The following is a 27155-nucleotide window of genomic DNA, read 5'->3' as shown; positions in this document are numbered from 1 at the left end:
GGTTGGGAAATGACCAAAAAATCAGTGGTCAAATCAACGTCGGAATCCAACATTTATTAGATGTTGTGAAAAAGCATGTTGTTTCAACGTTGTATTTGTGTTGTCGGATATTGGTTGGGCAATGACCCAAATTTCAATGGTCAAATCAAAGTCAGAACCCAACATTAATTAAACGTTGTCAAAAAGCATGTTGTATTTGTGTTGTAGAATACTGGTTGGAAAATAACCAAGATTCAATGTTCAAATCAACGCCAGAACCCAACATTGATTAGACGTCATCAAAAAAGCATGTTGTTCCAACCTTGTATTTGTGTTGTAGAATATTGGTTGGAAAACGACCAAAATTCAATATTGAAATCAACGCCAGAACCCAACATTGATTATACGTTGTCAAAAAGTATGTTGTTTCAACGTTGTATTTGTGTTGTAGAATATTGGTTGGGAGATGACCAAAATTCAATGGTCAAATCAACGTCAGGACCCAACATTGATTAGACGTCATCAAAAAGCATGTTGTTTCAACGTTGTATTTGTGTTGTAGAATATTGGTTGGAAAATTACCAAATTTAACGGTCAAATCAATGTTAGAACGCAACATTGATTAAACGTCGTCAAAAAGCATGTTGTTTCAACCTTGTATTTGTGTTGTAGAATATTGGTTGGGAAATGACCAAAATTCAACGGTCAAATCAATGTTAGAACAAAACATTGATTAGACGTCGTCAAAAAGCATGTTGTTTCAACGTTGTATTTGTGTTTTCTGATATTGGTTTGGAAATGACCCAAGTTTCAATGGTCAAATCAAAGTCAGAACCCAACACTTATTAAACGTCGTCAAAAAGCATGTTGTATTTGTTATGTAGAATACTGGTTGGGAAATGATAGAAGTTCAACCTCAGAACCCAGCATTGATTAGACGTTGTCAAAAAGCATGTTGTTTCAACGTTGTATTTGTGTTGTAGAATACTAGTTGGAAAATAACCAAAATTCAATGGTCAAATCAACGTCAGAACCCAACATTGATTAAACGTTGACCTAAAACATGTTTCAACATTGTATTTGTGTTGTAAGATAATGGTTGGGAAATGACCAAAAATTCAATGGTCAAATCAACGTCAGAGCTGGACATTGATTAGACGTTTTTAAAAAGCATGTTGTTTCAACGTTGTATTTGTGTTGTAAGATATTGGTTGGGAAATGACCAAAAATTCAGTAGTCAAATCAACGTCAGAATCCGACATTTATTAGACGTTGTGAAAAAACATGTTGTTTCAACGTTGTATTTGTGTTGTCTGATATTGGTTGGGAAATTACCCAAATTTCAATGGTCAAATCAAAGTCAGAACCCAACACTAATTAAACGTCGTCAAAAAGCATGTTGTATTTGTGTTGTAGAATACTGGTTGGGAAATGATAGAAATTCAACCTCAGAACCCAGCATTGATTAGACGTTGTCAAAAAGCATGTTGTTTCAACGTTGTATTTGTGTTTTAAAATACTGGTTGGAAAATAACCAAGATTCAATGTTCAAATCAAAGTCAGAACCCAACATTGACTAGACGTCGTCAAAAAGCATGTTGTTTCAACGTTGTATTTGTGTTGTAGAATACTGTTTGGGAAATGACCAAAAATTCAATGGTCAAATCAACATCACAGCCGGACATTGACTAGACGTCGTCTAAAAGCATGTTGTTTCAACGTTGTATTTGTGTTGTAGGATATTGGTTGGACAATGAGCAAAAATTCAGTGGTCAAATCAACGTCAGAATCCAACATTTATTAGATGTTGTGAAAAAGCATGTTTGTTTCAACGTTGTATTTGTGTTGTCGGATATTGGTTGGGAAATGACCCAAATTTCAATGGTCAAATCAACGTCAGAACCAAACATTGACTAGACGTCGTCAAAAAGCATGTTGTTTCAACGTTGTATTTGTGTTGTAGGATATTGGTTGGGAAATGACCAAAAATTCAGTGGTCAAATCAACGTCAGAATCCAACATTTATTAGACGTCGTCAAAAACCACGTTGTTCCAACGTTATGTTTGAGTTGCTCAACGTCAGGACTGAAGTCAATAAGTTCTCAACGTTGTTTCAATGTCTTGTGCCGGCTGGGAAGTCTCCAAGGCGTAGGTGTATTATAAAGTTTCTGCATCGTTCAACGTTTTGCGTCATGAGCTCCACCTAATAATTTATTGTGAACACTGGGTGTTGCCAGAAAAGTATTCAACTTAATTAAATTCAGCCTAAGTTTATTTTAGGATGCTAACAATACACAGATTAGATACCTACCATTGTTCTCTGTTTGACTAATTTCACCCGATCAGGCATTTTTGCTACAAAATAATAAAGGTATGATAGTGTATCAGATATATATCGGCCGATACCCGAGTTTCCAATATCGATATGGTATTGGAAGTGAACAGGTTCGGTCGACGAGGCTGAGGAAACCATTGCAGGCATCGCATTTTGACAAAGCATACTTCTGCCGAAAAATGTTGAATGAAATGACTTGAGAGACAGCGCCCTCTTTTTGCCCCTGTAGATAATGCCACCAAACCAGTTTTTCTTGAAGTTACCATAACAAACAACTTATTATTATAATCATGAATGGCAGACAAAATAAATCATGGGACCAAATGCCGAACGGCGAATACTAGGAGTAAACGGTACACAAACATTTCGGTTCGGTACGTACCTCGGTTTAGAGGTCACGGTTCGGTTCATTTTTGGTAGTGTAAGAAAACAACAAAATATAAATTTTTGGGTTATTTATTTACCAAATTTGTAAACAAAGGCTTTATCCTTTAAACATTCGGAACACTATAATAATTCTGCCCACTTTAATCCACATTAAACTGCCTCAAATTGTTGCTCGGATTAAATAAAATGACAAAACTTTTCTTCTGCATATAAAAAGTGCAACATTAAACAGTTCCAAGTCAACTCATCAACTTTTATCACAGCATTTGGAAAGCCTTTAGTTGATTTTTATTATTTAAATGTTATATTTTTATCAACATGGGATAGCAGGGACCCTGCCATTCAAAGCTTTTCTGTCCGTAAAACACACACACCGCAAAATGAGCTAACGGTACGCTAAAAGCTAATTAGCCTTCACCTCAATCCAGAACTTTGAGCGAGCTGAGCTGCTGTTTAAGTTTCTAGAAGGTCAACGGGCTCATAGTGATGTTAGTAGGAGTTGACTGGGAGGTGTTTATCATCATTTGGGGAGAGTACGCTGCCTTATGCTCACCTGCTAAACACCTATCTGCTCGACGCTGAAGCATTTACTACATGCGCTCTAAATATGCACTGCTGATTGGCTGTTACCGCTATATATGTAACCAATCAGATGGTTGTGCGGGTGGGACAATGCCGGGTGCTGAGACAGAGGCAGAAGAAGCAACGCAGCTTGTTAAGACTTTAGCTTAGAAACTCGTTCGGTACACCCGTACCGAACCGAAACGCCCGTACGGAAACGGTTCAATACAAATACACGTACCGTTACACCCTTAGCGAATACTGTAGGAGGTTGACTGTAGACCAAGTGAAGTGTCCGAAAGCCTTTGCAGCATCGACCACTTCCTCCAATTGTCCCAATTTTGTGCCACGCTAATGACTAAAACTCCCAGTCTGACTCTTTGTTCACCACTTATACTTATTGGAGCTTCACAATGCACCGCTATTGTCCCCACACCTTATATAACCGCCGCTATTAATGATTTCTAATGGGACTGTAAAGTTGGTCAGAGCCTATGAATAGAGAAAGGCCTCATTAAGCTCGGACGAGCCCCGTTTTGAGTTGTTGCTCTTGCAAAGACGTTTCAAGCCCTCTGTCAGCGAGGAAAACTCTTTGGAAGGATCTCAGACAAGTGCTTTGAAGGCATTATCACAATAATTGATTCACACCTAATGAATGAAACAGAGAACAAAGGTAGGTATCTAAGTTTATAGATACCTACCATTGTTCTCTGTTTAGATTAGATACCTACCTTTTGTTCTCTGTTTCATTCATTAGGTGGGAATCAATTATTGTGATAATGCCTTCAAAACACTTGTCTGAGATCCTTCCAAAGAGTTTTCCTCGCTGACAGAGGGCTTGAAACGTCTTTGCAAGAGCAACAACTCAAAACGGGGCTCGTATGAGTTTATAGATACCTACCGTTGTTCTCTGTTTAGATTAGATACCTACCTTTGTTCTCTGTTTCATTCATTGGGTGTAAATCAATTAGTGTTGAGTTGTTGCCCTTGCAAAGATGTTTCAAGCCCTCTGTCAGCGAGGAAAACTCTTTGGAAGGATCTCAGACAAGTGTCTTGAAGGCATTATCAGAATAATTGATTCACACCTAATGAATGAAACAGAGAACAAAGGTAGGTATCTAATCCAAACAGAGAACAATGGTAGGTATCTATAAACTCGGACGAGCCCCGTTTTGAGTTGTTGCTCTTGCAAAGACGTTTCAAGCCCTCTATCAGCGAGGAAAACTCTTTGGAAGGATCTCAGACAAGTGTTTTGAAGGCATTATCACAATAATTGATTTACACCTAATGAATGAAACAGAGGACAATGGTAGGTATCTATAAACTCAGACGAGCCCCGTTTTGAGTTGTTGCTCTTGCAAAGACGTTTCAAGCGCTCTGTCAGCGAGGAAAACTCTTTGGAAGGATCTCAGACAAGTGTCTTGAAGGCATTATCAGAATAATTGATTCACACCTAATGAATGAAACAGAGAACAAAGGTAGGTATCTAATCCAAACAGAGAACAATGGTAGGTATCTATAAACTCGGACGAGCCCCGTTTTGAGTTGTTGCTCTTGCAAAGACGTTTCAAGCCCTCTATCAGCGAGGAAAACTCTTTGGAAGGATCTCAGACAAGTGTTTTGAAGGCATTATCACAATAATTGATTTACACCTAATGAATGAAACAGAGGACAATGGTAGGTATCTATAAACTCAGACGAGCCCCGTTTTGAGTTGTTGCTCTTGCAAAGACGTTTCAAGCGCTCTGTCAGCGAGGAAAACTCTTTGGAAGGATCTCAGACAAGTGTTTTGAAGTCATTATCACAATAATTGATTCACACCCAATGAATCATGACCTGAGTATTAGTGCGAACCATAGAGCCAACGTCCTAATCAGTTGTCACCTTAGGCCATGTCTACACTAAGTCGTTTAACCCCTTCAATGGATAATTATTTAGCCTAAGCCCCGTTTCAGCCACACTAAACCGGTGTTCGGGGCGAGGAATACTCTTTGGAAGGATCTCAGACAAGTGTTTTGAAGGCATTATTACACTAATTGATTTACACCCAATGAATGAAACAGAGAACAAAGGTAGGTATCTAATCTAAACAGAACAATGGTAGGTATCTATAAACTCAGACGAGCCCCGTTTTGAGTTGTTGCCCTTGCAAAAACGTTTCAAGCCCTCTGTCAGCGAGGAAAACTCTTTGGAAGGATCTCAGAAAAGTGTTTTGAAGTCATTATCACAATAATTGATTCACACCCAATGAATGAAACAGAGAACAAAGGTAGGTATCTAATCTAAACAGAGGACAATGGTAGGTATCTATAAACTCAGACGAGCCCCGTTTTGAGTTGTTGCCCTTGCAAAGACGTTTCAAGCGCTCTGTCAGCGAGGAAAACTCTTTGGAAGGATCTCAGACAAGTGTTTTGAAGGCATTATCACAATAATTGATTCACACCCAATGAATCGTGACCTGAGTATTAGTACGAACCATAGAGCCAACGTCCTAATCAGTTGTCACCTTAGGCCATGTCTACACTAAGTCGTTTAACCCCTTCAATGGATAATTATTTAGCCTAAGCCCCGTTTCAGCCACACTAAACCGGTGTTCAAGGCGAGGAAAACTCTTTGGAAGGATCTCAGACAAGTGTTTTGAAGGCATTATAACACTAATTGATATACACCCAATGAATCATGACCTGGATATTAGTACGAACTATAGAGCCAACGTCCTAATCAGTTGTCACCTTAGGCCATGTCTACACTAAGTCGTTTAACCCCTTCAACGAATAATTATTTAGCCTAAGCCCCGTTTCCGTCACACTAAACCGGCCTTCAAGGCCCGCCCCCTACTCGTACAAAATTTTACATGGTTAAGTGCGCCTTGTATTTCTTGAATCTCCGGCACTTACCTTGGTGTGGACTCACCGATCGTTTGAAAATGAGTTCGTAGAGGAAGTGACGCCAGAAAGATCGCGCCCCACACAGGAAGTGACGTCAGAACGCGCCGCATCATAAGGCGGTTTTGTAACTCGGAGGTAACCCCTGGAAATATGGAGGCGAGTCATCGAGTGGATCGTGAGATCCACAGGCGGATTGGTGCGGCGTCTTTAGTAATTAGGACGCTGTATCGATCCATTGTGGTGAAGAAGGAGCTGAGCCGGAAGGCAAAGCGCTCAATTTACCGGTCGATCTACGTTCCCATTCTCACCTATAATCACAAGCTTTGGGTTACGACCGAAATGACAAAATCACGGGTACAAGCGGCCAAAATTATTTTTTTCCGTCGAGTGGCGGGGCTCACCCTTAGAGATAAGGTGAGAAGCTCTGTAAAAATTATTTATTAATCCACTTGTTCATTTACTGTTAATATCTGCTTATTTTCTGTTTTAACATGTTCTATCTACACTTCTGTTAAAATGAAATAATCACTTATTCTTCTCTACATTAGGTATCTCTACATTTAGGTATCGATCCGATACCAAGTAGGTACAGGATAATACATTTGTCATATTCAAAGTCCTCATGTGTTCAGGGACGTATTTCCTGACTTGATAAACATAATATATATTTTTTGAAAAGGAAATGTGAGGATAAAAAAATATCGATGTAATCATAGTAGTATCGACTAGATACGATATTGTAGTTGGTATCATTTCAGTGGATGTCAGGTGTATATCCACCCATTTGTTTACATTGTGACGCCGGTGAGCTATTGTATCCTCCTACGGTGTGTAGTGAAGCATTTTTAGCTATTCCTCGTCCTGCAGTGATAATGCTACTTGTAAGAAACTCACTATTTGTCAACATGTAGGCCAGGAATAGTGATTTAGAAGTAGCTAGCACCTCTTTCTGAGGGTGTTTCAGTGTTATAACTTCACCTTTATGTTTACTTTCTAATCCAAAATGCGTCCATTCTCCCTTTTGATGTCTACACGCTTGTAATTGTAAGTACTCTGTGCATGTGCGCTGCCGAACATGCTCCTATGTTACCAAAACCAGCAATGTCAGGACGTGACCATGCCCGTTTAAAAAGGGGGGATGGGAACCGGTAGTTTTTAGAGGCGGTATAGTACTGAATATGATTCATTAGTACCGCGTACAACCCTAGTTGATTGTTATTGTAGTGTATTTACAGAAGAACAACTGTATCTTGTGAAAGCAATCATCAAAAGCTTTTAAGCAGGTCGGGAAAGACGAGATCCGGACAGCGTGCGGCAAAATAGTTCACCCTGAGCCACAGAAACTTGTGAAACCACATTAGCCGAGCTGTCGGACTCGCCCTCTTCTTGTAATTAGCTCAGAGATGACACGCCTCCTCTCGGTGACACAAAGTAAACATTGCCTGCCTCTTTTTTCATTCTATCACAGAGTTTTAACAACCACAAAGAACTCCAATTTAGTCAAATCCCATATTGTTCACTTGCACACACACACATACACACACACACTCTCTTGTAGTTCGTACTATCTTGAGACCTTCGAAAAATGCCTACCTCTTCAGGACCAGCCTTTCTAGATACAGTATATACATATTTCTATTCACAACATTAATAATATATACATACTATGCACATATAAAAAAGCTTGTTGTGAAAAATTTGTTGGAATTTCACTAGAAAAAGGTCACAATTTCACACACACACACTCTTGTAGTTCGGACCTTCTTGAGACCTCTGAAAAATGCCTACCTCTTCAGGACCAGCCTTTCTAGATACAGTATATAAATATTTCTATTCACATCATTAATATATACATACTATGCACATATAAAAAAGCTTGTTGTGAAAAATTAGTTGGAATTTCACTAGAAAAAGGTCACAATTTCACACACACACACTCTTGTAGTTCGGACCTTCTTGAGACCTCCGAAAAATGCCTACCTCTTCAGGACCAGCCTTTCTAGATACAGTATATAAATGTTTCTATTCACAACATTAATAATATATACATACTATGCACATATAAAAAAGCTTGTTGTGAAAAATTAGTTGGAATTTCACTAGAAAAAGGTCACTATTTCACACACACTCTTGTAGTTCGGACCTTCTTGAGACCTTCGAAAAATGCCTACCTCTTCAGGACCAGCCTTTCTAGATACAGTATATACATATTTCTATTCACAACATTAATAATATATACATACTATGCACATATAAAAAAGCTTGTTGTGAAAAATTAGTTGGAATTTCCCTAGAAAAAGGTCACAATTTCACACACACGCACACACACTCTTGTAGTTCGGACCTTCTTGAGACTTCCAAAAAATGCCTACTTCTTCAGGACTAGCCTTTCTAGATACAGTATATAAATATTTCTATTCACAACATTAATGATATATACATACTATGCACATATAAAAAAGATTGTTGTGAATAATTAGTTGGAATTTCACTAGAAAAAGGTCACAATTTCACACACACACGCGCACACACTCTTGTAGTTCGGACCTTCTTGAGACCTCCGAAAAATGCCTACCTCTTCAGGACCAGCCTTTCTAGATACAGTATATAAATATTTCTATTCACAATATTAATAATATATACATACTATGCACATGTAAAAAAGCTCGTTGTGAAAAATTAGTTGGAATTTCACTAGAAAAAGGTCACAATTTCACACACACACACTCTTGTAGTTCGGACCTTCTTGAGACCTCCGAAAAATGCCTACCTCTTCAGGACCAGCCTTTCTACATACAGTATATAAATATTTCTATTCACAACATTAATAATATATACATACTATGCACATATAAAAAAGCTTGTTGTGAAAAATTAGCTGGAATTTCACTAGAAAAAGGTCACAATTTCACACACACACGCACACACACTCTTGTAGTTCGGACCTTCTTGAGACCTCCGAAAAATGCCTACCTCTTCAGGACCAGCCTTTCTAGATACAGTATATAAATATTTCTATTCACATCATTAATAATATATACATACTATGCACATATAAAAAAGCTTGTTGTGAAAAATTAGTTGGAATTTCACTAGAAAAAGGTCACAATTTCACACACACACACTCTTGTAGTTCGGACCTTCTTGAGACCTCCGAAAAATGCCTACCTCTTCAGGACCAGCCTTTCTAGATACAGTATATAAATGTTTCTATTCACAACATTAATAATATATACATACTATGCACATATAAAAAAGCTTGTTGTGAAAAATTAGTTGGAATTTCACTAGAAAAAGGTCACTATTTCACACACACTCTTGTAGTTCGGACCTTCTTGAGACCTTCGAAAAATGCCTACCTCTTCAGGACCAGCCTTTCTAGATACAGTATATACATATTTCTATTCACAACATTAATAATATATACATACTATGCACATATAAAAAAGCTTGTTGTGAAAAATTAGTTGGAATTTCCCTAGAAAAAGGTCACAATTTCACACACACGCACACACACTCTTGTAGTTCGGACCTTCTTGAGACTTCCAAAAAATGCCTACTTCTTCAGGACTAGCCTTTCTAGATACAGTATATAAATATTTCTATTCACAACATTAATGATATATACATACTATGCACATATAAAAAAGCTTGTTGTGAAAAATTAGTTGGAATTTCACTAGAAAAAGGTCACTATTTCACACACACTCTTGTAGTTCGGACCTTCTTGAGACCTTCGAAAAATGCCTACCTCTTCAGGACCAGCCTTTCTAGATACAGTATATACATATTTCTATTCACAACATTAATAATATATACATACTATGCACATACTGTATAAAAAAGCTTGTTGTGAAAAATTAGTTGGAATTTCACTAGAAAAAGGTCACAATTTCACACACACACGCACACACACTCTTGTAGTTCGGACCTTCTTGAGACCTCCGAAAAATGCCTACCTCTTCAGGACCAGCCTTTCTAGATACAGTATATAAATATTTCTATTCACAATATTAATAATATATACATACTATGCACATGTAAAAAAGCTTGTTGTGAAAAATTAGTTGGAATTTCAATAGAAAAAGGTCACAATTTCACACACACACACTCTTGTAGTTCGGACCTTCTTGAGACCTCCGAAAAATGCCTACCTCTTCAGGACCAGCCTTTCTAGATACAGTATATAAATATTTCTATTCACAACATTAATAATATATACATACTATGCACATATAAAAAAGATTGTTGTGAAAAATTAGCTGGAATTTCACTAGAAAAAGGTCACAATTTCACACACACACGCACACACACTCTTGTAGTTCGGACCTTCTTGAGACCTCCGAAAAATGCCTACCTCTTCAGGACCAGCCTTTCTAGATACAGTATATAAATATTTCTATTCACAACATTAATAATATATACATACTATGCACATATAAAAAAGATTGTTGTGAAAAATTAGCTGGAATTTCACTAGAAAAAGGTCACAATTTCACACACACACGCACACACACTCTTGTAGTTCGGACCTTCTTGAGACCTCCGAAAAATGCCTACCTCTTCAGGACCAGCCTTTCTAGATACAGTATGTACATATTTCTATTCACAACATTAATAATATATACATACTATGCACATATAAAAAAGCTTGTTGTGAAAAATTAGCTGGAATTTCACTAGAAAAAGGTCACAATTTCACACACACACACTCTTGTAGTTCGGACCTTCTTGAGACCTCCGAAAAATGCCTACCTCTTCAGGACCAGCCTTTCTAGATACAGTATATAAATGTTTCTATTCACAACATTAATAATATATACATACTATGCACATATAAAAAAGCTTGTTGTGAAAAATTAGTTGGAATTTCACTAGAAAAAGGTCACTATTTCACACACACTCTTGTAGTTCGGACCTTCTTGAGACCTTCGAAAAATGCCTACCTCTTCAGGACCAGCCTTTCTAGATACAGTATATACATATTTCTATTCACAACATTAATAATATATACATACTATGCACATATAAAAAAGCTTGTTGTGAAAAATTAGTTGGAATTTCCCTAGAAAAAGGTCACAATTTCACACACACGCACACACACTCTTGTAGTTCGGACCTTCTTGAGACTTCCAAAAAATGCCTACTTCTTCAGGACTAGCCTTTCTAGATACAGTATATAAATATTTCTATTCACAACATTAATGATATATACATACTATGCACATATAAAAAAGCTTGTTGTGAAAAATTAGTTGGAATTTCACTAGAAAAAGGTCACAATTTCACACACACACGCACACACACTCTTGTAGTTCGGACCTTCTTGAGACCTCCGAAAAATGCCTACCTCTTCAGGACCAGCCTTTCTAGATACAGTATATAAATATTTCTATTCACAATATTAATAATATATACATACTATGCACATGTAAAAAAGCTTGTTGTGAAAAATTAGTTGGAATTTCAATAGAAAAAGGTCACAATTTCACACACACACACACACACTCTTGTAGTTCGGACCTTCTTGAGACCTCCGAAAAATGCCTACCTCTTCAGGACCAGCCTTTCTAGATACAGTATATAAATATTTCTATTCACAACATTAATAATATATACATACTATGCACATATAAAAAAGATTGTTGTGAAAAATTAGCTGGAATTTCACTAGAAAAAGGTCACAATTTCACACACACACGCACACACACTCTTGTAGTTCGGACCTTCTTGAGACCTCCAAAAAATGCCTACCTCTTCAGGACCAGCCTTTCTAGATACAGTATATAAATATTTCTATTCACATCATTAATAATATATACATACTATGCACATATAAAAAAGCTTGTTGTGAAAAATTAGTTGGAATTTCACTAGAAAAAGGTCACAATTTCACACACACACACTCTTGTAGTTCGGACCTTCTTGATACCTCCGAAAAATGCCTACCTCTTCAGGACCAGCCTTTCTAGATACAGTATATAAATATTTCTATTCACAACATTAATAATATGTACATACTATGCACATATAAAAAAGCTTGTTGTGAAAAATTAGTTGGAATTTCACTAGAAAAAGGTCACAATTTCACACACACACGCACACACACTCTTGTAGTTCGGACCTTCTTGAGACCTCCGAAAAATGCCTACCTCTTCAGGACCAGCCTTTCTAGATACAGTATGTACATATTTCTATTCACAACATTAATAATATATACATACTATGCACATATAAAAAAGCTTGTTGTGAAAAATTAGTTGGAATTTCACTAGAAAAAGGTCACAATTTCACACACACACACTCTTGTAGTTCGGACCTTCTTGAGACCTCCAAAAAATGCCTACCTCTTCAGGACCAGCCTTTCTAGATACAGTATATACATATTTCTATTCACAACATTAATAATATATACATACTATGCACATATAAAAAAACTTGTTGTGAAAAATTAGTTGGAATTTCACTAGAAAAAGGTCACAATTTCACACACACACAATCATTTAACATTTTGGCAATATTATAATAATAGTCGGAATTTTACCTGGCAAATTTATGAAAAAAGTCATAATTTCACTTAAAGAATGTCACTATTTTACAAGAACAAAGAACTTTGCAATAGTGTGATAAAAGTCTGAATTTTTTGACCAATGTCACAATTTTTGCATTAAAAAGTACTGATTTTACATTAAAAAAAAAAGTAATAATTTTACGAGAAAATATTGCAATATTACAGAAACAGAAAGAATAGGAGAAATTGTTCCCACTTTTATAAGAAAAAAGTCGACACATTGTGAGAAAAAAACTGCTTTTTGTTCATTTATTTTTGGGTAAATTTTTGTGTTTGTAATTGGTTTTTAATCTTTATCATTTACTTCAAGTTATTACAGTATATCTCTATTTACATCCATCCATCCATTTCCTACCGCTTATTCCCTTATGGGGTCGCGGGGGGCGCTGGCGCCTATCTCAGCTACAATCGGGCAGAAGGCGGGTTACACCCTGGACAAGTCGCCACCTCATCGCAGGGCCAACACAGATAGACAACATTCACACTCACATTCACTTTATTGTGTTCTCATTCATTTTGGCCAGGGGCGCGCATATCAAATTCTTACACACACTTGTTATTTCATATGTTGACCTAAGGGAGCAAATGAGACATTCTCTATTAGATGCAATGGTTTTCTCTTTTGGGACCATGATTTATGTCCTCACATTGACGGTACTTTTCCTTGTTTATGTCTCAAGAAGAGTATGATACAAGAACACACACACACAAACACACACACACACACACACACACACACACACACACACACACACACACACACACACACACACACTGAGATATAGAGCAATGTCCCAAAGGAAGGATGTCTCCTCTGGTCTTTGTTTTGTCCTGGTCCTGCTTCCTGTACTTCAAGCCTATTGTGTGCAAGAAGCAAGATCCTCAAGCATACCTTCTCCCAACTTAAAGGAGCCGTTCCCGACCGACATTTGTAACTTTCCACGCCTATGTTTGTGTTCAACATGTTCTACTCTTGTTCCACATGTTTAACAGATTAAACATGATTGTGCTGTGAGGGTTCTAGAAGTAATATTATCATAACATTTTCCTGGTGTTTCTTTCTGCAGCTTCCCCGTGTTGTGGACAATCACTCTGAGGGCATCAACATCCACTTCTGGCTGCAGGTGGTGTCCGCTGCCAGCGACAAACTGCAAGAGGTAAGGGGGGCCGGGGGGTCCTTTATTTTTAGTCAGGCAGGAAACGCTTGCTTCCTCTTCACTCAGTTTGTACGCAAACATGAGGGAGGGGCGGGGGGGGGGTGTCACGGGGTCAGTGCACACGAGGAAGGCTCGCATGTTGGGGGAATCAAACGGGGCGGCATAGCTCGGTTGGTAGAGTGGCCGTGCCAGCAACTTGAGGGTTGCAGGTTCGAATCCCGCTTACGCCATTCTAGTCACTGCCGGTGTGTCCTTGGGCAAGGCACTTTACCCACGTGCCACCCACACTGCTTTAAATGTAACTTAGATATTGGGTTTCACTATGTAAAGCGCTTTGAGTCACTAGAGAAAAGCGCTATATAAATATAATTCACTTCACAAACCGGACACAATGTTGACACTAATAACAACACAAAGTGTTCTCTTCACGTATATTTCATGTTTCCGAAGGATTTTTTTTAGAAAAGAACAGACCATGCAAATGGTCTGTTCCAGGGTCAAACTTTAGTACTGTTTTTAGGGTTCTATGTTTGACCTGCACTCAGTGATATAGTTTTTTTATGTGCTCCTCAATTTTAAATGGTGATACATTTGGGCCAGGTCAAGGAATTGTATTTTATTACTTTAACCATTTTTCTTTTGGAAACTTTTAGTCATTATTTAATGCTGCTGTAGTTTTTTTGGATTTATCTATGTATTTAATCACATTAGTTCTCATTATGTACATTCATTTTGTTACTATTGGTGCATTGATTATTTATTAATTACTAAAACGTACTAAATATCTGACATCAAGGTAGAACAAAGTATATATTTTTTTATTTTTCTACATTAGTTATATTTACCGTAATAAAATACCCCCTTTAAAAAAATCAAAATTTTATTGAATTAATTATTTAAATTGTTTTTACATTTATTTATGACTAAAACAGATTAAATATCTGGTATCAAGGTAACAATAGTATACTTTTTAAAATCTATTTTAAGATATTTTTTTTGTGTTTCCCCACTTTTTTTTTACATATAATTGCACTTTTGTCTCTTTCCCTATCAAAATTTGAATTTTTAAACACATGAAATGAATTATTTCTTGTAATAATCTATTTGTCAATTTTACTCTCATTAGTTCTCATTATGTATGTAGAAATAAATATATACTGTAAATTAAGATAGATTAAAAAAAAATCTATTTTATGATATTTTTTTGTGTTGCCCACTTTTTTTCTACATATATAGTTGCACTTTTGTCTCTTTCCCAATCAAAATGTGAATTTTTAAATTTGTCAATTTCATTCTCATTAGCGCTCATTATGTATATAAAAATAAGTACATATTTTTTAAGTATTTTAAAATAGTTTTTTGTTTTTTTCTTCCTTTTTTACATATACTTTTGTCTCTTTCCCTATCAAAATGTGAATTTTTAAACACATGAAATGAATTATTTCCTGTATTTATCTATTTGTCAATTTTATTCTCATTAGTTCTCATTATGTATAGAAAAATAAATATATATTTTTTTACGTATTTTAAAATAGTTTTTTGTTTTTTACCCCCTTTTTTACATATATAGTTGCACTTTTGTCTCTTCCCCTATCAAAATGTGAATTTTTAAACACATGAAATGAATTATTTCCTGTAATAATCTATTTGTCAATTTTACTCTCATTAGTTCTCATTATGTATGTAGAAATAAATATATACTGTAAATTAAGAGATTTTTTTTAAATCTATTTTATGATATTTTTTTGTGTTGCCCACTTTTTTCTACATATATAGTTGCACTTTTGTCTCTTTCCCAATCAAAATGTGAATTTTTAAATTTGTCAATTTTATTTTCATTAGCGCTCATTATGTATATAAAAATAAGTAGATATTTTTTACGTATTTTAAAATTGCCTTTTCTTCCTTTTTTACATATACTTTTGTCTCTTTCCCTATCAAAATGTGAATTTTTAAACACATGAAATTATTTCCTGTATTTATTTATTCGTCAATTTTATTCTCATTAGTTCTCATTATGTATATAAAAATAAATATATATTTTTTTACGTATTTTAAAATAGTTTTTTTGTTTTTTACTCCCTTTTTTACATGTATAGTTGCACTTTTGTCTCTCCCTATCAAAATGTGAATTTTTAAACTGTCAATTTAATTCTCATTAGTTCTCATTATGTATATAAAAAAAATATATATTTTTTACGTATTTAAAAAACATTTTTTTTAGTTTTCCCCCCTTTTTTACGTATATCGTTGCACTTTTGTCTCTTTCCCTATCAAAATGTGAATTTTTAATCACCATCCATCCATCCATCCATCCATCCATCCATCCATCATCTTCCGCTTATCCGAGGTCGGGTCGCGGGGGCAGCAGCCTAAGCAGGGAAGCCCAGACTTCCCTCTCTCCAGCCACTTCGTCTAGAAAATAAATCATAAAAACAGGAGGAAAAAACAGAAAAAAAAATCTTCAATTTTTTTATTTTAAGCAGTTTTTTTCTTTATAAACATTTTTTGTCATTTTTTCTTTTCATACATTTATTTATCCTGTTTCGCAATATATATATATATATATATATATATATATATATATATATATATGTATATATATATATATATATATATATATATATATGTATATATATATATATATATATATATATATATATGTATATATATATATATATATATATATATATATGTATGTATGTATATGTATTTATTTCCTAGTTTAAACCGGATCATATTAATACATTGATTTCTTTACTTAATCCATTGCATAATTTCATTCCACTCACTGATATACAAAAGGTTTTAAGTGTTGGATGTGTTAAATTGCATTTTTCTATCAGGTTATATTTCTTTTTCATCATTTCATCTTTTCCCAATGACAGTTGCTCGGGAGAAGCAGCACCCGGGAACTCCTGCAGGTGATGACACCTCTCTTCCAGAGAGATGTCTCCTTCAGGCAGGTGATGACCGCCGCCTCCAGCCTGGTGTGCGGCTACACCGAGGGGGCCTTCTCCCGCGTGGCCTCCTTCAACTGGTACGAGGACAACAACTACAAAGCTTTCCTGGGCATCAACGGGACCAGAAGACGTGGCCGACATGTTCACGACAACAGCACCAGTGAGTAGAACCATCACACAGGTCTTCTTTTTGGCGCTGGAACAGGAGAAAGATTGTGCTAATAACTCATATTTATGACATATGTACTTTGTTTGGTTTGTTTTGAATTTATTCTATAACGGTTCTTCTCGCTAATTTTCTTTTTATTTAATTCAACAATGATTAAAACATTAAAACATACAGTGTCTGACATCAAGGTAAAAAAAACCTGTATGTTTATGTTTTTTTATATTAGTTATATTTAAAGTAATGTTATACCCCCCTCAAAAAAATCGACATTTTATTTATTTATTTCGTTATTATTTTTGCATTTATTCATGACTAAAACAGAATAAATATCTGACATCAAGAGGGAAAAAAATAATATTGATTATATTTACAGTAATGAAATACTCCCCTAAATATATATACATTTTATTTTTATTTTTGGAATTATTTTTGCATTTATTTATGACTAAAATAGAATAAATGTCTGACATCAAGGTTAAAAAAATGTGTATATATATTTTTTTTTTCTACATAAGTCAGTAATGAAATACCCCCATAAAAAAAATATACATTGTATTTATTTTTGCATTTCTTTATGACTAAAACAGATCCAATATCTGACATCAAGTTTAAAAAAACAACCTTATATTTATTTGTTCTCTGTTAGTTTTATTTACAATAATGTAATACCCCACCTCAAAAAAATCTACATTTTCCTTTTCTTTTTATTTATTTTTAAATTATTTTTGCATTTATTTATGACTAAAGTCGATTATATATCTGACATCAAGGTAAAAAAATATATATATATTTTTTTTTACTATATTATATTTACAGTAATGAATTACCCCTGTAGTTATTATTGTTGTATTTATTTATGACTAAAACAGATCAAATATCTGACATCAAGTTAAAAAAAAAAGTATATTTATTTGTTCTCTATTAGTTTTATTTACAATAATGTAATACTCCACCTCAAAAAATATACATTTTCTTTTTGTTTTCTTTTTTGTAAATTATTAGTATTTTTGCATTTATTTATGACTAAAACTGATTAAATATCTGACATAAAGGTAAAACAAAGTATATATACACATTTTTTTTTCATTACAGTAATGAAATACCCTTAAAAACATCTACATTTTTTTTTTTTTTTTTTTTTTTTTTACATGTATTTATCACTAAAACAGATTTAATCTCACATCAAGGTAAAAAAAAAAGTATATTTGTTTTTTTCTATATTAGTTATATTTACAGTGATGAAATCCCCCCACCTCTAAAAAAAATCTGCATTTTATTTTATTTATTTAGTTGTTTTTTTCATTTATTAATGACTAAAATAAATGTCTGACATCAAAGTAAAAAAAAATATATATTATTTTTTCGTGCATTATTTATATTTACAGTAATGAAATACCGCACTCCAAAAAAATCTATACTCTAAAAATTGAGTGTTTTATTATTTTTTAATAAAATTATGCCTCAAACTGTTGAAATATCTGACATCAAGGTAAAAAAAAAGTATATTTATTTGTTCTCTAATAGTTTTATTTACAATAATGTAATACTCCACCTCAAAAAATATACATTTTCTTTTTGTTTTCTTTTTTTTAAATGATTAGTATTTTTGTATTTATTTATGACTAAAACTGATTAAATATCTGACATAAAGGTAAAACAAAGTATATATACATTTTTTTTTCATTACAGTAATGAAATACCCTTAAAAACATCTACATTATATATATATATATATTTTTTTTTTACATGTATTTATCACTAAAACCGATTTAATCTCACATCAAGGTAAAAAAAAAAAGTATATTTGTTTTTTTCTATATTAGTTATATTAACAGGGATGAAATCCCCCCACCTCTAAAAACAAATCTGCATTTTATTTTATTTATTTAGTTGTTTTTTTCATTTATTAATGACTAAAATAAATGTCTGACATCAAAGTAAAAAAAAAATTATATTATTTTTTCGTGCATTATTTATATTTACAGTAATGAAATACCGCACTCCAAAAAAATTGAGTTTTTTATTATTTTTTAATAAAATTAAGCCTCAAACCGTTGAAATATCTGACATCAAGGTAAAAAAAAAAGGTATATTTATTTTTTTCTATATTAGTTATATTTACAGTTATGAAATACCACCCCTCAAAAAAAATCCATCCATCCATTTCCTACTGCTTATTCCCTTCGGACATTTTATTTATTTATTTTGATATTATTTTTGCATTTATTCATGACTAAAACAGAATAAATATCTGACATCAAAGTAAAAAAAAAAGTATATTTTTTTCCTGTAACAATTATATTTACAGTAATGAAATACCCCCCGAAAATATATAAATTGTATTTTTTATTTTTATTATTATTTTTGCATTTATTTATGACTAAAACCGATTAAATATCTGACATCAACGTCAAAAAAAAGTACATTTATTATTTTACTATATTAGTTAAATTTACAGTTATACCCCTCCCTCAAAAAAATTTATATTTAATTTGATTAATTTTGTTATTGATGTTGCATTTATTTATGACTAAAACAGAATAAATATCTGACATCAAGAAAAAAAATATATATATATATATTTTTCTATAGCAATTATATTTACAGTAATGAAATTCCCCCCTGAAAAATATAAATTGTATTTTTTTTTCAATTATTTTTGCATTTATTTATGACTCAAATTGATTAATAATCTGACATCAACGTAAAAAAAAAGGATATTTATTATTTTACTATTTTAGTTAAATTTACAATACCCCTCCTTACAAAAAATTTACATTTTATTTTATTTATTTTGTTATTGATGTTGCATTTATTTATGAATAAAACAGATTAAATATCTGACATCAACGTGAAAAAAGGATATTTATTATTTTACTATATTAGTTAAATTTACAATACCCCTCCCTAAAAAAAAGATATTTAATTTTATTAATTTTGTTATTGATGCTGCATTCATTTATTACTAAAACAGAATAAATATCTGACATCAAGGAAAAAAATATACATATATTTATATTTTTTCTATAGCAATTATATTTACAGTAATGAAATACCTCCCTGAAAAATATAAATTGTATTTTTTTTAAATTATTTTTGCATTTATTTATGACTAAAACCGATTAAATATCTGACATCAACGTAAAAAAAAGGATATTTATTATTTTACTATTTTAGTTAAATTTACAATACCCCTCCCTAAAATAAATTTACATTTTATTTTATTTATTTGGTTATTGATGTTGAATTTATTTATGACTAAAACAGATTAAATATCTGACATCAACGTAAAAAAAAGGATATTTATTATTTTACTATATTAGTTAAATTTACAATACCCCTCCCTAAAAATAAGATATTTGATTTTATTAATTTTGTTATTGATACTGCATTTATTTATTACTAAAACAGAATAAATATCTGACATCAAGGTAAAAAAAAATATATATGTATATTTTTTCTATAGCAATTATATTTACAGTAATGAAATACCCCTCTGAAAAATATAAATTGTATTTTTTTTATTATTATTTTTGCATTTATTTATGATTAAAATTGATTAAATATCTGACATCAACGTCCAAAAAAAGCATATTTATTATTTTACTATATTAGTTAAATTTACAATACCCCTTCCTAAAAAAAATTTACATTTTATTTTATTTATTTTGTTTTTGATGTTGCATTTATTTATGACTAAAACACATTAAATATCTGACATCCAGCTAAAACAAAAAAAAATAAATGTTTCATTCATTTATTTATTTTTGCATTTATTTTTGACGAAAACAGAATAAATCCATGTAAAAAAATATATTTTCTTTTGTTTTTATTTTATTTTTTTGCTAACCAGGTAGTTTTTTCTTACTTTATGTTGGTAATAATTTCACAAATCTCGCGTCCTCCACAACGGACTTTTTGCATTAAGGACAATTTTAGTTATATATACAATAATGAAAAAACGAAATAATGGACATTTCCTTATTGTTAAAATGAGTTTTTATTAAAAAAAAATCCATTAAATATCCAAAATCTAAAATGGAGGATTTTCTTTTAAATTGACGAACAAAATATTTTTTTGTCTTCGTATTACAATATAACAATAATACACTTAACTAACCATGACCTTAAAATCCTCTCTTGACATAAATTTTCATGAATTGTTTGTTTGGACCTTTACTTGTTATAAAGGAACAAAAACTTGCTTCTCCTTATAAGGAGAGAGGAGACATTAAAAAAAAAAAATCTAAGATTTGTTAAAAAAAACTACAAAAAACCAAGGTTCTAGATTCACAGAGTCATCGGTTACCATGGAAACTGACTCTGTCTTGGACTTACTCTCCCTCTCTTTTTTTGGAATGGAAAACTCGGACTTTCCCTCATCTCAAGCTTCACATACTCCGAGTTTTCACTTCACCTTGTGGGACCAAAAAGCCCTCGGGGGAGTTTAGAGTGTGGATTCACATATTTTTTTTCTTTCTAGTATTTGGCTCAAGCCTATCAATCATCCTCAGTTCTAAAACAAAAATAGCAAACACGTCCCACCAGCCTGTGAGAAACACGGGACACAAAATTGTCCCGTCTAATTCCAAACAGTCAATAAGACAACATGTAAGAATTAAAGGAGAAAAATCATGATTACCGTATTTTCTAGACTAAAAGTGCACTTAAAATCATTTTTCCCTTCAAAACTCGACAGTGCACCTTATAACCCGGTGCGCCTAACGTACAAAATAATTTGGATTTTGCTTACCGACCTCGAAGCTATTTTATTTGGTACGTAGTGTAATGATAAGTGTGACGAGTAGATGGCAGTCAAACATAGGAGATATGTGTAGACTACAATATGATGCAATATGACTCAAGTAAACAACACCAAAATGTTATGTTCCTTTGAAAATTTACAACATTACACACGGCGCTCAAAAATCTATCAAAATGTTTTTAGTTCGACTTTGGTAAGCAATGAAGCCGCACCACTTGATGGATTGTACATAGAAGTATTATTATGGTGTGTGTATAAGGTAAGACATATTATCTGGCGTTTTGTTCCGCAAAATTATACAAAAGCAACTTTTCCTACCTTCTGGTGCCTGCTGATCTCTATTTGGGATCTGCATAAGTCCTGAAAAATTGCAAGGGTCTGCCTTTGTAGTCCGTGCCGACGCCGTAGTCGATAAGCTTCTTCTTTTTCTCTATATTCTTGTTATGGGACATTCATCCTCCTCTGTTGCCATTTCTAATATAAAGTAGTTGAGTTTAGTTTAAGTTTATTTCAAACATGCAAGCATACAACATGATACATCACAATTTCCAGTTTCTCTTTTCAACATTTTCGAAAAGGTGTAGGGTTCTTAATTATATCTGTCAGTAAACTCGCCATGAAAGAGCTAAAACATACCGGTGTTAGTCACACTTTATTCTATAGTTTATTATTGTTTTTATTATTATTTTGTTATTATATATAATAAATCATTTGGCTTACCTACGCCCTCTTGTAGTCTGTGCCGTCTACTCCCCCCGTAAACGTAGCAATGAAAATGCTAAAAACTGTAGTGAGTTGACATTATTCACCCAAGGAACTTTAGTTATTAGAGAGTTCCGGTCGGACCATTTTTCACAGGCGTTGTTGGTTTCTGGATGAGGAGAAGCTGCTCCGTTATTGATTGAAGTAAAGTCAGAATGTCTCACACACCATGCACCCTTTTGGATTTAGTCACACTTTATTCTCTAGTTTATTATTATTATTATTGTTTCGTTATTATATATAATAAATCATTGAGCTTAACTACGCCCTCTTGTGGTCTGTGCCGTCTACTCCCCCCGTAAACGTAGAAATGAAAATGCTAAAAACTGTAGTGAGTTGACATTATTCACCCAAGGAACTTTAGTTATTAGAGAGTTCCGGTCGGACCATTTTTCACAGGACACATTTCCGGCGTTGTTGTTTCCGGATGAGGAGATGCTGCTCCGTTATTGAGTGAAGTAAAGTCTGAATGTCTCACACACCATACACCCTTTTGGATTTAGTCACACTTTATTTTATAGTTTATTATTATTATTATTATTGTTTCGTTCTTATATATAATAAATCATTGAGCTTACCTACGTCCTCTTGTTGTCTGTGCCGTCAACTCCCCCCGTAAATATAGCAATGAAAATGCTAAAAACTGTAGTGGGTTGACATTATTCACCCAAGGAACTTTAGTTATTATAGAGTTCCAGTTTTTCTCTGTTTGGAATCTGACCCTATTAAAAATATATCAATGTATCAAAATTAATTGTATTACTAATCTTATGGTATATTTAGGCCTTTGACTAGGGATGTCCGATAATATCAGACTGCCGATATTATCGGCCGATAAAGGCTTTAAAATGTAATATCGGAAAGTATCGGCTTCAAAAAGTAAAATTTACGACTTCTTCAAACGCCTCTGTGTACAAAGTACAAAGCGCCAATAAACCTTGAAGGCACTGCCTGTGCGTGCCGTCCCAGTCACATAATATCTACGGCTTTTTCAAACACACAAGTGAATGCCACGCATACTTGGTTGACAGCCATACAGGTCACACTGAGGGCGTGCCGTGTAAACAACTTCAACACTGTTACAAATATGCGCCAGACTGTGAATCCACACCAAACAAGAATAACAAACACGTTTCGGGAGAACACCCGCACCGTAACACAACATAAACACAACAGAACGAATACCCAGAATCCCTTGTAGCACTAACTCTTCCGGGACGCTACAATATACACCCCCCGCTACCACTCAACCATGCCCCCTCCCCCATCTCCTGAATTCGGAGGTCTAAGGGTCGGCAAGTATGGTACTTACACACCCTGCTCCACGGCAGGCCCACAGACCACGCCCCACTCCACATCAGTTTTTTTATTGTTCATAGTTAATATTGTAAATCCTACTTTTTTTATTTTAATGGGTGTCCATTCAGCGAAAAAACTGTAAAATTCTATTCTGTTTTTTCGAGGTAGTCTGTCATAACTTTTTTTTAGAATTCTACCGCACATTGTGACTTTTGGTATTTGTGTTTCTGGAAAAAAGGGACCCAAACACACATACTGAACATTTGGGAGAACATCTGCACCGTAACACAACAGAACAAATTCCCAGAACCCCTTGCAGCACTAACTCTTCCGTGACGCTACAATATACACCTCCCGCTACCACCAAATCCCGTCCAACTCAACCAACCCCCCCGGCCCCAGTCTCCCGAATTCGGAGGTCTCAAGGTCGGCAAGTATGGTCCTTACACACCCTGCTCCACGGCAGGCCCACAGACCACGCCCCCCTCCACATTATTTTTTTTTTATTGATAGTTATTATTGTAAATCCTACTTTTTTTTATTTTAATGGGTGTCCATTCAGTAAAAAAAACTGTAAAATTCCATTCTGTTTTTCGAAGTAGTCTGTCATAGCTTTTTTTAGAATTCTACCGGACATTGTGACTTTTGGTATTAGTGTTTCTGTGAAAAAAAGGGACCCAAACACACATACTGAACATTCGGGAGAACATCCGCACCGTAACACAACATAAACACAACAGAACAAATACCCAGAACCCCTTGCAGCACTAACTCTTTCTTGACGCTACAATATAAATCCCGCCGCTACCACCAAACCCTGCCCCATCAACAACGCCCCCCTCCCCCCATCTCCCGAATCCGGAGGTCTCAAGGTCGGCAAGTATGGTCCTTACACACCCTGCTCCACGGCAGGCCCACAGACCACGCCCCCCTCCACATCAGTATTTTATCATTCATAGTTAATATTGTAAATCCTACTTTTTTTTATTTTAATGGGTGTCCATTCAGTAAAAAAACTGTAAAATTCCATTCTGTTTTTTCGAGGTAGTCTGTCATAACTTTTTTTTAGAATTCTACCGGACATTGTGACTTTTTGTATTAGTGTTTCTGTGAAAAAAAGGGACCCAAACACACATACTGAACATTTGGGAGAACATCCGCACGGTAACACAACATAAACACAACGGAACAAAGACCCAGAACCCCTTGCAGCACTAACTCTTCCGTGACGCTACAATATACGCACCCCGCTACCACCAAACCCCGCCCAATTCAACCCCCTCCCCCGTCTCCCGAATTCGGAGGTCTCAAGGTCGGTAACTATGGTCCTTACACACCCTGCTCCACGGCAGGCCCACAGACCACGCCCCCCTCCACATCAGTATTTTATCATTCATAGTTAATATTGTAAATCCTACTTTTTTTATTTTAATGGGTGTCCATTCAGTAAAAAAACTGTAAAATTCCATTCTGTTTTTTCGAGGTAGTCTGTCATAACTTTTTTTTAGAATTCTACCGGACATTGTGACTTTTGGTATTAGTGTTTCTGTGAAAAAAAGGGACCCAAACACACATACTGAACATTCGGGAGAACATCCGCACCGTAACACAACAGAACAAATACCCAGAACCTCTTGCAGCACTAACTCTTCCGTGACGCTACAATATAAACCCCCCTGCTAACACCAAACCCCGCCCAACTCAACCACCCCGTGTATCCGTCTTTAAAGTCATTCATTTACAGGTTTTTGTCCGTTTTGCGAGAATGCTTGCATAAAGTGACACCGATGCCTCTTTGCGTCATGACCTTGGTATGACATTGAATTCTTCACATTTGCCCTCCAGCTGAGTTCTGCCGTGATCTGATGAGCGAGCTGGAGTCCAACCCTGCCACCAGGGTCGTGTGGAACTCACTGAAGCCCATGTTGATGGGCAAGATCCTCTACGCCCCCGACTCGCCTGCCGTCAGAACCATCATAAGAAATGTAAGTTGCCCGGCGCTAATACAAGAACATCAGAGTAGGCGCGCTTGCCAGGGACAATTCAGATTCAGAAGTACTTTATTCATCCCCAGGGGGAAATTGAGATTTTGAGAAAATCCCTTTCAAGATCGGGCAAACATTACAGGGAGACAGAAAAAGTATCGCTGACGGGTCTGCCAACATCCGGCGCTCCTTACAAAAAATGAGGAGAAACAGGTAAAAAAAAAAAAAAAAAGCAGTCAATTGCTGGACTCCAGGGAGGGGTCCAGACTGAGGCCAGGGGAAAAAAAAACATAACCATACCACACATAAACATGCTACATAGAATCAACAAAACTTGCAACACAGGGGAGAGAGTGGGAGCTACGGAGTCATGCGCCCCTTACAAAAAATGGTGAGAAACAGGTGAATAGTGGGGAAGTGAGGGGGGGGGGGGGGAGTAAAAAAAATATTCAGTCAAATGCTGGACTCCAGAGAGGGGGCCAAGGAAAAAAAACCCATAGACATAGCACACTCAGTGTGTCCGCCCTGAGATTGGTAGGTTGTGAGTTCAAACTCTGGCCTAGTCATACCAAAGACTATGAAAATGGGACCCATTTTTTCGCCTCCCTTCTTGGCACTCAGCATCAAAGGTTGGAATCGGGGGTTAAATCACCAATAAATTATTCCCGGGCGCGGCCACCGCTGCTGCCCACCGCTCCCCTCACCTCCCAGGGGGTGATCAAGGGTGATGGGTCAAAATGCAGAGAATAATTTCGCCACACCCAGTGTGTGTGTGACAATAACTTTAACTTTAACATAAACATGTTGCATAGAATCAACAAAACTTGCAACAGAGGGGAGGGAATGGGAGCTATAGAGGCCCGCAGCGCTAGTCAGCCGTCCATTGCCCCTAAGGGATTCAGGCGTCAATCAGAATCAGAAATACTTTATTATTTCCCGAGGGGAAATTAATATTTTCAGCATAATCCCATTCAAAATCAGGCAAACATTACAGGGAGACAGAAAAAGGATCGCTGATGGGTCTGCCAACCCCTTACAAAAAATGGTGAGAAACAGGTAAAAACAAATATTCAGTCAAGTGCTGGACTCCAGGGAGGGGGTCCAGACTGAGGCCAAGGAAAAAAAACATAACCATAGCACACATAGAATCAACAAAACTTGCAACACAGGGGAGAGAGTGGGAGCTACGGCGGCATGCACTCCTTACAAAAAATGGTGAGAAACAGGTAAATAGTGGGGAAGTGAGGGGGGGCGGGGAGTAAAAAAAATATTCAGTCAAATGCTGGACTCCAGAGAGGGGGCCAAGGGGAAAAAAAACCATAGCCATAGCACAC

At 35.1% G+C, this 27155-nt stretch overlaps 1 protein-coding gene across 5 annotated transcripts in view; it reads left to right on the top strand.

Moving 5' to 3' along the window:
• LOC133569755 (retinal-specific phospholipid-transporting ATPase ABCA4-like) overlaps positions 1–27155 on the top strand; it is a 170282-nt gene that overhangs the window by 15098 nt on the left and 128029 nt on the right. For all 5 annotated transcript variants that reach the window (XR_009809877.1, XM_061922331.1, XM_061922332.1 and 2 more), the window contains 3 exons: positions 13789–13878; positions 16767–17001; positions 25682–25821. Coding sequence is in view for 4 of the 5 variants with exons in the window: in XM_061922331.1 (XP_061778315.1) it covers positions 13789–13878; positions 16767–17001; positions 25682–25821 (465 nt within the window). In the remaining variant the exon portion in view is untranslated. The remainder of the gene's footprint in view (positions 1–13788; positions 13879–16766; positions 17002–25681; positions 25822–27155) is intronic.

The sequence above is a fragment of the Nerophis ophidion genome, linkage group LG15 (genome assembly GCF_033978795.1).
Source record: "Nerophis ophidion isolate RoL-2023_Sa linkage group LG15, RoL_Noph_v1.0, whole genome shotgun sequence".
Classification (NCBI taxonomy): domain Eukaryota; kingdom Metazoa; phylum Chordata; class Actinopteri; order Syngnathiformes; family Syngnathidae; genus Nerophis; species Nerophis ophidion.
This window is presented reverse-complemented; position numbering and strand designations above follow the sequence as displayed.